The following is a 12,218-nucleotide window of genomic DNA, read 5'->3' as shown; positions in this document are numbered from 1 at the left end:
GTGCCAGAGGAAGGGACCCAGAGGCTCCTCTCCTGACACATGAGGGAGGGGCCCCTGGCCACGTCCGTGCGGCCATCAGCTTGTTGGGTCTCTCCATTATTCCCAAGAGAACAAGGGAACAGCACAGCACAGAAGACATTACTGCCCTCATGTGTTAGAGCTCCTGCCGTTTTCTCGAGGCTTTAGAGGGAATCACCGTCTCAGGCAGTACAAGCAGGGAAGGGTCCACGGGGAGGCCGGGGAACCAGAGAGCCCTGGAGGCTAACGGAGAATAGCGAGCAGGTGTGCTGGCGACAAGCGGCGAGTAGGAGGCTGCTGCCGACCGCGCCCTTTCGTCACGTCGAGAGGCCCGGTGGCGGGACCCTGCTGTTCCAGGCAGAGCTCGAGGGGGAAGGGCCTCACGTCGTCGGGGCAGCGGGACACCACAGGGCTCCGCGAACACCGGGCCCGCGGCTGGGACCAGCCCTGAGTCTCCACGCTTGACCGGGAGGGGGCGGCCTCCGGATGCCGCGTCCCTGAGCGTGTCCCTTTCTCAGGGTGTCTCCCGTCGAGCGCTGCGCTGACGCCCGGCCCGCTGGCAGGCCTTGACCTTCTGGGGCTGAAGGACCCTTTCTTGTCACCGGGGGGCCCTGGCTTTCCGGTTCTTGCCCCAGCCGCGCAGGACACAGGGACGCAGGGGAGAAGGCGTTGGTTCCCGTCGCCCTGACTCGAACCTGGCGCCGGTGTCCGCTCTCTTAACCTCTCGCATCTCTGAGTTCTTGACCTCCGGCTGACCCCCGGGGCTATTTATGGCTTTCATCTGGGGCCGGGGCCGTGTCCAGGTGCTTGTGCCTTCCCTCCTCCGCGCCCTTCTTGCAAGAGGAGTCGGGCCATGGGGCCCTGCTCGTCCCCACTGTGACTCTGCAGAAACCTATTCGCTTTCGGAAGACCCTCCTCCGATCACCAGAGGCTGCAGCAGCCGCTCTCATCCTCTGATAGAAGATTCCATAAGCTTTCCTATAAGACGGCTTGCAATACAGGAGTCACACACACACACACACACACCAAAACCTGGGTCTGACACCTCCGAAGTATTACAGGAACAGACAGGACAAACGAAGCTAAGCACCAGGGTAAGAATTAAATTCTACTCTAAGTTATACCCTACAAATAATTTTGAACCAGATAATACTTTAGTGTGGATAATTGTTAGTTTTAAAAAATTTTTTTAATGTTTATTTTTGAGAGAGAGACAGAGAATGCAAGCAGGGGAGGGGCAGAGAGAGAGAGAGGGAGACACAGAATCTGAAGCAGGTTCGAGGCTCTGAGCTGTCAGCACAGAGCCCAATGCAGGCCAAATCCACGGACCCAGGTGCCCCTACTTTCTTTTTTAAATGTTTATTTTTGAGAGAGAGAGAGTATGTGTAAACTGGGAAAGGGCAGAGAGAGAGGGAGACACAGAATCTGAAACAGGCTCCAGGCTTTGAGCTGTCAGCACAGAGCCCAATGCAGGGCTCGAACACACAAACCATGAGATCATGGCCTGAGCCGAAATCGATGCTTAACTGACTGAGCCACCCAGGCACCCCAACCAGATGGTGGTTTAGAAACACAGTTTTTTACTGTCTTAAGAATTTTCAACAACTTTATGTCTGTTTTTCCATTCATTGTGTATAAGAAATAAGACAATGGAGAAATGCTTTAAACTTTTACTTAAAAGTGCATCATGTTTAATATGACAACCATATGACTTCCTATTTGGATTCACTTGAATAACTTGATAGTTTATAAGGCTTGCTAATCATCCTGAATATAATTAAGCTTATTCAAAATAAACAGCCTGCCGTCTTAGAATCTGAGTTATTGACTTGGGGCAATAGTTAAGCCAACTTTTAATTCTTGTTGGAAATACTGCATTAAAATGCTGTAATTTTCTCTAGAACTGTCTTCATTTCATGTTTCAGCAAAGACTTAGTTATTCTTTGAAGAATTTCTAACTCTAAAAATGGTGGCAATTTTTATCCCAAAATAATATAATTATCTTGCTCAGAAAAGGGAAAAAGCATAGAATTGTCTTTATTTTTATGGTTACAATCATGTATTGGCAGCATATATGAAAAATTTAGACATAAAATTATGATAATTATGATGGAAAAAACTGGCAACAAAGAGGAAGTATGTATAATAACCCTTTGCTTAATTGAATTCTATTTATGTATTTATTTATTTAGGCATATTAAACGTCCACAGCAACAATATGGACTTCAACTTTTTGGTTGTCTTTTTCAGTATATTTCTTGCAGTGTTGAATACTATATATTATATGCTTTGAGAACTATATATATATAATTGTTACCATATATTTTTTAAATGTATGCTTAATTTTGTACTTATTCTAGAATCTTATAACTTAAAAAAAATTTTTTTAATGTTTATTTATCTTTGAGAGAGAGAGAGAAACAAAGGGTGAGTGGGGGAGGGGAAGAGAGAGAGGGAGACGCAGAATCTGAAGCACGTTCTGTGCTCTGAGCTGTCAGCACAGAGCCTGATGCCGTGCTCAAACTCATGAGCCCTGAGATCGTGACCTGAACTGAAGTTAGACACTCAGCTAACTGAGCCACCCAGGAACCCCTGGAATTTTATAAATCTTTTTTTTAATGTTTATTTATTTTTTGAGAGGGAGAGACACAAAGTGTGAGCAGGGAAGGGGGAGAGAGAGAGGGAGACACAGAATCCAAAGCAGGCTCCAGGCTCTGAGCTGTCAGCACAGAACCTGACTTGGGCCTCCAATACATGAGCTGTAAGATCATGACCTGAGCTGAAGTCAGATGCTTAGCTGACTGAGCCACCCAGGCACCCCAGAATTTTATAAATCTTGATTTTAATAAATTTTTCATGACTTGCAAAAATTCAAAATACTTAATGTCTTGATATATTTTAAAATAAAACCAATCTTCACAGCAAAGGAAACCATCAGCAAAATGAAAAGACAACCTACTAAGTGGGAAAAAATATTTGGAAATCATATATCTGATACGTGTTAATATCCAAAATATATAAAGAACTCATACAACTCAATGGTAATAAAACAATCAGTTTTAACAATGGGCAGAGGATCTGAATGGACATTTTTCAAAGAAGACATGCACTTGGCCAACAGGTACATGAAAAGGTGCTCAACATCATTCATCATCATCAAAAACACATTGAGATATCACCTCACATCTGTTAGAATGGCTATCATCAAAAAGACAAGGATTACATGTGTTGGTGAGGATGCAGAGAGAAGGGAACACTTGTGCTCTGTTGGTGAGAATGTAAATTGGTGCAGCCACTGTGGAAGACAGTTATGGAAGTTCCTCAAAAAATTCAAAAATAGAACTACCATTTGATTCAGCCATTTTATTCCTGGGTATTCATCCAAAGGAAATGAAATCACTCAAAAAGATATCTGCACCCCCATATTCATTGCAGCACTATTCACAACAGCCAAGACATGGAAACAACCTAAGTGTCCATTGATGGAACAATGGATTTAAAAATGTGGTCAATGAAATACTATTCAGACATAAAAAAGAAGGAAACCTTGCCATTGGTGACAACCTGGATGGATCTTGAGGGCATTATGCTAGTGAAATAAGCCAGATAGGGAAAGACAAATACCATATGATCTCACTTATATGGGGAGCTGGGAAGGGAAGGGAGGGGAAGGGAAGAGGAAGAGGAAGGAAAGGGAAGAGGAAGGGAAGGGAAGTAAGACAAAACTAGCTCATAGATACAGAGAACGACTGGTGATTGCCAAAGGCCAGGGTGTAGGGAATAGGTGAAATGGGTGAAGAGGGTCAAGAGATACAAACTTCCAGTTATAAAATAAAGAAAATGTGGGGATGTATGCAGAGCAAAGTAACTAGAGTTATGAATACTGTATTACATATTTGAAAGTTGCTCTTAAAAGAGTACACCTTAAAAGTTGTCATTACATGAAAAAAAAACTGTACCTATGTATAGTGACCAATTTAACTAGACTTACTGTGGTGATAATTTTGCAATATCTGCAAATATTGAATCATTGAAAAAAAAGCAGCTCTTATTTATTTTATCAACATTAGCATCATGAAGACAGTTGTTCAAATCTTGTAAATCCAGAGAAACTTCTGTCGCTGTGAAAGAAAGATGATGTTAGGTATGTCATAGCTGTCTCCGGATATTTGGTGTGACCCCAAACCATCTTCTGACAAGTTGGTTCAATAATTATGAAAAATATTGGTGGGAACAATTTCAAGAACTTCAACAGGTGATTCAATCTTCTCTTATTAGAAATTGGTTTTAAAAAAGAAATCATTATAACCCAAGAATAAACATAATGTTTGAGCAACACTCAAAACCCTTACTTCTAGAACCATTTACACATTTACTGATGAATTTCCTTTATTGAACCAAATCCGAAGCATTATATATATTTTAGGATTTTTTTTTACATAGTTTCTCGTTGGATAAACTCTTCCCTTAACATTTTCCCCTTTACTCCTAAATTATTCCATCAAGGAATTTAGCATTTCTCTAAACTCTTCCTTCATCAGACTCACAATTGGTGAGGCAGAGTCCTATAACTCCGCAATGTTTTCTGTATTGGAATCTCAGATCTGTGGAAGTTCTTTCTTATGGCATTAATTTTCTGTACTGTGTCCAGCTACCACAAGGTGATAAAAAGTCACATATGTCTAAACACATCAGCCAGAGTCATGCAATGATGTCGGTTTTACATTTAAATTTTTCTCCATACGTGAATATTCCTGGCTTGAAAAGATAAAGAAATTTAATGTTTTTTCAAAGAAAGACTAAATAGTCTGATAATTTAGATGTCCCAAATACTAACACAGTCTCTCAGTTTCAGAAGATACGCTTTTCCATGGAATTTTGCCCTATTTTAGAGCTAGAAGATGGACAGTTACCACGTTTAATTCAAACTTCCAAGTGGGAACCTATCTGAATTTTTGCTTCAGCAAACCGCATAATTTAAAAGGAAACCCCCAAACAACATTCTATCTATATTTCACATGGACCTTTTCTTCAGTGCTCTATACAAAGAAGCCTTTACCTGAGCGTTCCTCAGGCTGTAAATGAGAGGGTTCAGCATTGGGTTAAAAAGACTATGAAAAAGGGATAATATTTTTTCTTGCTCTTCTCGTTGTTTGGAATCTGGGACCATATAAACGACCATGGCTATGCCAAAGAAGAGTCCAACCACACAGAGATGGGACGAACAGGTGGAGAAGGCCTTTCTGCAGCCTTCCCCAGACTGGATTTTAAGGATGGCCCAGAGGATGCACATGTAGGAGATTAGCATTAAACTGAGGGGCCCAACTAAGACAAACATACAGGCAGCAAGGATAACCAATTGGTTGATCCATGTGTCAGCACAGGCCAACTTGAGGACAGATAGGATTTCACAGAAGAGGTGATTCACTTCCCGGGGTCCACAGAAGGGCAACCGTAGAAGGAGAATTGCATGTACCAGAGCCAGAATAAATCCACATGACCAGGAAGTGACAGCCAGGACCAGGCACAGTCTCCAGCTCATGATGACAGTGTACTGGAGGGGGTGGCAGATTGCCACAAACCTATCATAAGACATCGCCACCAAGATCAGGCACTCCGTAGCAGCAAAACCCAAATACAAAAATGTCTGCATTACGCATGGAACAAAGGAGATGGTTCTCTTCTGATTCACAAAGTTTGCCAACATCTTGGGGACATTATTGGATGCATAGGAAATGTCAATGATGGCCAGGTGGGAGAGGAAGAAGTACATGGGGGTGTGTAGTCTCGAGTCCAGACAGATGAGTCCCAAGATCATGCCGTTTGCCAACAGGCTAAAGATGTAGAACAGGGAGAAGATCCAGAAGAGGACCACTTCCATCTCTGCACGGAGCTGGAATCCCACCAAGATGAATTCTGTGACCCATGACTGGTTGCTTCCCATTTCTTAATGACAGTTTGTCAAGGACTGAAGTGTGAGAAAAGGTCATAGGTGGAGAATGGACAAAAATTGGAGTTACTTAGCTCAAAACAAGCTCAGAGAAATCTTGTATCCTTGTTCCTACTTGACAGGGGGAGCAAATTGGGTACCTTTTTTATTTCAACTTTTTTTTAAGGAGGCTCCACACCAACAGGGGGCATGAAATCACAGCCCTGAGATTAAGAGTCTGCTGCTCCACTGACTGAGCCTCCCAGGCACCCCTGATTTGAACTATTAATATGAGAGAAGTTTAAACTCACAGAAAAGGGTCAAGAATTATACAAAGAACTCCCATATTCCTTCACACAGATTCAACAAATTTTAATACCTCTTTCATATCTGCCTTATTCTCTTTTTCTCTACGTTTATGTTTTTTTTTTTTTCTGAGAGTAGGATGAATTCAGCACTTTATAAAACACTGAGAATTATCATCTATGCCTTTAGAGGATACCCGGCTTGGGTGAATGTAAGTTACTGGGCTAGTGTATATTGGGCTGGAAAATGCATATGGGTCATTCAAAAATATTAGCGTGGTTACAAACTATGTGCATCACTACCCTCATTGTGTAATCCTGATGCGATGTTGCCCTGGGGTCATTCTCCTCATTTGAACCATTTTATTGCAGTTTTCACTTGTCACTGCAAAGAGAATGGTGACAGCCTACTTGACCTTCTCTTGGCCCTGTTAAGGAGACTAATTATAAGACAGCTGATAAAAAGGGTCTTTGCTACTCTTGAGAATCAGAGTAGATTCACGTGAGGAGGCTCTTCAGGTACCTATTAACTGTATAGAATTGGTCAATATTAACAGTTAAAAGAGTAATATCCGCACTATGAAGATATGGATAATCCTCAAGATAAAATCCAAATGTCGTGTATTTGAACAGATATTCCCTTTCACCAAATGGTAAATCTTATGGGCCTGTAATATGTCCTGTACATCTTTACATTTCAAATGACTAGGAAATTCTAGATAAAACAGGCACTCAGGAAATGTTAGATGGATGACTGTCATTTTAGTTAAAAAAAAATGGAAATACTGTGTATCTTCTACTTGTCAGTTTCTTTTGACAAAGACATGGTTTCTCCTTCATTAGAGAAGTTCACAGTTAGAAGTTAGAGTATGATCACTGGAAAATGAAACAGAGACAAAATCATAGATTCTTTCACCTCCATGAATATGATTGCATGTGGTAGGATTCTATGCATATGTGCGTGAAGTTTGTGACATTCATTTTGCCACAATTAAAGAATATACCTGTATTATGTAAAGTTGGAGACAACATCAATATTATAAAATCTACAGAGTTGGATATGATGAGCCATGTCTGAAACACATTTAGTCTCTGAACATAAAGGATAAAAATATTGTTGAAGGTAATCTGATCTATCACTATTCAGTAGGAACACTTGTTTATGAACTTTTTAGTCTAGTCACTTTTGTGTGTGATTGTGTATATCTTTTTATTCTTATTTTAATTACCATTATTTCCAGTTTGCTCTTAAAAAATGAACAACATAAAAAAAAATTGAAAGTAGGTTAAAACTCTTTAGCAGTTAGAGTACTGGAATAGAGAAGAAAATGTCCCAATAATGATGCTTGAAATTTCACCTCCCTGATGGAGTAAATGAAACAATAGCAACTCAAGAAAAGCTTTGCATGGTTGTATGAGCAGTGCTCTCTAGGCAGTCCTGTACACCAGTATTTTTTTCTTTATTTTAAAGAGAGAGAGAGAGTACAAGCAGGGGACAGGTAAGAGGGAGAGAGGGAGAGGGAGAGAGGGGGAGGGGGGGAGAGAGAGAGAGAGAGAGAGAGAGAGAGAGAGAATATTAAGCAGCTGCATGTTCATCATGGAATCCAACACATAGCTTGATTCCAGGGCCCTGGCATCATGACCTGAGCCAAAATCAAGAGTAGGAGACTCAACCAACTGAGCCATGCCTAGGTTCCCCTCAGAATGTGTTGTGAGCAAGGGAACTATATTCTATTTCTTCAATCCTCTCCAGGAATGCTGGCACTCATTCTTCCCTCTTTTGTGATAAGAAAGACATGAACATACAATACAATGATTTTTAAGTCTTATAATTGTCACAACAGGGTGATAACCTGGGATAGTTCAAAAAGATATAATGATACGGCAAACTTACATCTTACAGTGTTCGAGCAAAGACTTACTGTTACTAGAATTTTCTTTTCCATTGAGACAGTTTTCTCTGGACATCAATAGCTTCATTTAGGGTAGGTAATATACAAAGTCCTTTCATTAATTTGGCCATTGCAGAGCTTTATTCAGAGACAATACTTCAATATAAGGCTTCTCATTCTCTGAGCCTCCTCACACGGAGACAGTCATGCTAGCTCTGCCCACGAGCACTGAGTTACAGTTCCATTGGTAGGAAATGGTGAGAGGTGGTGGGGAAGTTCAAGGATGCCCTGACCACTACTCAGTAGGCAGAGGTCCCTAATGTCGGGGAAGGAAACATCCAGATGCTGATTGCATCTACCTACAGTGCACAATGGGAGTCAGGAGGCAGGATCACCCAGGAATGTCATTCTTGTCCACATAGCCTGTCCTTTATCAACTACCCGTACTGAAAATCACCTCCCAGCATAAATTCATCCCTTCTGCATAAGAACGTGTTAGCACTGGGTTTTCTCACAAGAATCTACTTTGATCTAGAATAAATTTCACAGAGGTGAGAAATGTACCTCTAACATGGGTGCAGTGTCCTGTTCCCTTAGTAGCTTTCAGAGGATTAAATCCCAGGTACAGAAGGAGTCACTCACTAGACTTGCTGAAGTCTCTTCAAAGAACCCCAAGAGCATAGGTTTTATTTTAGAATCAGATGAACATAAAACATTCTTAAATTTCTACTGAGGATTCAAATTCCCAGAAGGATCATAAGAAAAAAGGTGGGGAGGGAAATCCTCTGGGGTAGAGTTAAGATTGCATGTGATTGGCCTCAAAGGAAAATTCTGGGGTACAAACAGGGCAGATGTGGACATCACACTGTTTCTACACAAACTTTCAAATGTCTCAAGGGTTATAAATGTGAGACAAATATCACAATTACAGTACCCAAACTCTAAAAATTTATTACAGTTTTATGAAGTCATGCTTCTCCACAATCCCTATCGAAGCATATGAGAGAATGGAACTTCTAGATACTTGAGAAGTAGATTCCCAGGGAGCCTGTACCACCCTGAGAGAGAATAGATCCCCCAAGCCAAGATGAATCTCTAGCTGCAGTAAGGGTTGATAAATCCAAATGAGGAAGGCTTCTAACATACATAAGCAACAAGTATTGAGCCTGTCTCTTGTTTCAGAAAATGTGCCAAATGCTCTATATTGATTACATGGTGTAATCTGATCAGCATTACCATTTTATGGGTGTGGAGACTGAAGTTTGAATATACTAAATTATTGATTCTCTAAGTGTGGTCCAGGGACCGGGAGGGGGAAATCTCGGAGAACCTCAAAGGGTCCATATAATCAAAACTGTTACCATAATTATATTTAGACTTTTTTACTTTTTCAACCTCCCTCTCTCAAGAGTGTGCCATGGACTATTCCAGAGGCAGCATGGCGTGTGATACTGCATGAGACAGAGTGTAGAAGAAATATAAAATTCACCTGTCCTTGCTTAAGCCAACATTTAAAATTTTTTCAAAAATGTAAAACATAGCTACTCCTTTTACTGATTATTTTTGCTTTATAAAATATTTATATAAAAATATATTATATTAATACGTAATGGAAATATTTCTAAATGAATCAAAATATTTAATGAATTCTCAGTTTTGATTTCCAATATGATACATATCAAGAAATTTCAGGCCCTGTGTTGACAGCTCAGAGCCTGGAGCCTGCTTCAGAATGTGTGTCTCCCTCTCTCTCTGCCTCCCCCCACCTCACCACTCACACTCTCTCTTTCTCTCCAAAATAAAAATAAACACTAAAAAATTTTTTTAAAAATATTAAAATAACAACCAAAAAGAAATACAACCACATGGAGGAGAGTCAGCACGGTGGAGAAGTAGGGGGACCTGATTGTTCCCTCAAATACAGCAGTACTGAGGCTAGAAGACTTGGAATTCCAGGAATTAGGGCTATAGAGTGACAGAAACCTCTGTCACACAATCGTATGATTGAAAACTGAGAGAGATACAACAGGTGGTGTTTATCCACAGAACAGAGAGACAAAAGGAAGAGAAAGAGGTGTGGAAGTGTAGGATTGTATTTGGACAATAGGAAAACCACAGACCAGGGAATGGAAAAAACAGAGAAAGAACCAATTTCTAACTCCATCCAGGGTTGTGGGGCTTTCTCTGGACTGGGGCTGACCGCTGTGCGCACACACCTGGGGAGGAGGGGAGTCAGCCCTGGGCTCAGTCACCAGCTGAGGTGCAGTTGGAGAAAGCAGTCCCCTTCCTTGAGTGCTGTGGGAAGAAGGCACATAACTGCTCAAAGGACAAAAGACCCTGCAGGTGCACACCAGGTAGAGGCCCTTTGTCAACTGGCTGCCAGAGTGGCAATATCCCAGAACTGAGTGCAAGGAGTGGGATCCTTTAAGAGATCAGGGTTTGGATCCCAGCTGAGCACCTGAAAGGCATGGGAAACTGGAGCAGGACAAACTGGCCCACTCTACCCACGCAGCATTGTGAGGATGGCCTGAACAGAATGGTTTGGGTCACCCGGTCCAGGGAGGAGAGACTGGGGTGTCACTCTTTTTCTGCCCATCACCAACAAGGTGGGGCTTCAGGGAACAGACAAAGGGCCCACAGTGGAGGTGGGACCCGCCTACAACAAACCACCCCTCCATGCCTAGAAACTGTGTAACTAACAGAGCAAGACTGACACTGACAGAACCAGACAGTCCCTCCTCCAGACCACAGCAGCTACTGGTTCCAAGGCACCATCAGATATGGGTCCAGTGGTTTTGCATTTTCTGATTTGATTCTCAGTCGATTCTTATTTTATATATATGTATATTTTTTTTCTTTTTTCTACTTCCTTTTCTTCCTTTTATTTCTTCCCTTCTCTATTCTGGTTATTCTGGTTGTTGGTTTGTGTAAGTAGACATTTTTAATCTACTCTTTTTATACCTCTTCTGTAGCTCCTTATTCTTTATTCCCCACCCCCCTCTCTCTCTGAATTAAGCCATATAGTTTCTCTGATTCTCTTCCTGGTCAATTTTTTTTCTTTTCTTTTCCCCCATCCCTGTCATTTCTCTCTTTGTATGGGATAAGGCTTCTTTCTCCACCACCCCCTTTTTAGAATTTTTTCTAGGGCTACTTCAATGAATAAATCACAGCACACCTGGTGGAAGGTCCGAACCACCACTATGAGTAGGGAGATAAAGCAACGAGAATCACAACAGAAGAGAGCATGCAACACACTCCAAAAACACCTCCTGAAGGGTCAGGCCCTGGACAGTGTATGACCCCTTTTTAATATAGTAGTGCTCACAGGTGCAGGACACATAACAAGCTATTAAAACACATAAAGGACAGAAAACTAGCCTAAATGATGAAATGGAAGAATTCTCTTCAAAAGAAATTCTAGGAAGAAATGACAGCTAGAGAATTGCTCAAAACAGATATAAGCAATATATCTGATCAAGAGTTTAGAATAATAGTCATACAACTAATAGCAGGGCTTGAAAAAAGCATAGAAGACAGCAGAGAATCTATTGCTGCAGAGATCAAGGACCTAAGAAATACTCATGATGAATTAAGAAATGTTGTAAATGAGGTGCAAAATAAACTAGATGCAGTGACAGCAAGGGTGGAAGAAGCAGAGGGGAGAATAAGTGAAACAGAAGATAAAATTATGGGAAATGATGAAGCCAAGAAAAAAAGAGATAAGAAAATACTAGACCAATGAGGGGTGAATTACAGAACTAAGTGACTCAATGAAATGTGATAATATCTGTATCATAGGAGTTCCAGAAGAAGAAGGGGAGTGGGCAGAAGGTTTACTTCAATAAATTATAGCTGAGAAGTTACCTAATCTGGGAAAGGAAGCAGACATCCCAATCCAGGAGGCACAGAGAACTCCCTTCCAATTTAACAAGAATAGGTCTTCACCATGGCATATCATAGTGCAACTGGCAAAATACAAAGATAAAGAGAGAATTCTGAAAGCAGCTAGGGACAAATTGGCCTTAACCTTCAAAGGTAGACATATAAGGGTAGTATCAGACCTGTCCACTGAAA

At 41.3% G+C, this 12,218-nt stretch overlaps 1 protein-coding gene across 1 annotated transcript; it reads right to left on the bottom strand.

Annotated features, from left to right (window-relative positions):
• Nucleotides 1–5,032: 5,032 nt before the first annotated feature.
• On the bottom strand, nucleotides 5,033–5,962 carry LOC122486511 (olfactory receptor 2A2-like). Its single transcript, XM_043585884.1, has one exon. The coding sequence runs from the start codon at nucleotides 5,960–5,962 to the stop codon at nucleotides 5,033–5,035; it is 930 nt and encodes a 309-aa protein (XP_043441819.1).
• Nucleotides 5,963–12,218: the final 6,256 nt, after the last annotated feature.

This window comes from Prionailurus bengalensis, chromosome A2 (assembly GCF_016509475.1).
Source record: "Prionailurus bengalensis isolate Pbe53 chromosome A2, Fcat_Pben_1.1_paternal_pri, whole genome shotgun sequence".
Taxonomy (NCBI): Eukaryota; Metazoa; Chordata; class Mammalia; order Carnivora; family Felidae; genus Prionailurus; species Prionailurus bengalensis.
The sequence above is the reverse complement of the archived record's forward strand: the minus strand, read 5'-3'. Positions and strand labels throughout refer to the sequence as shown.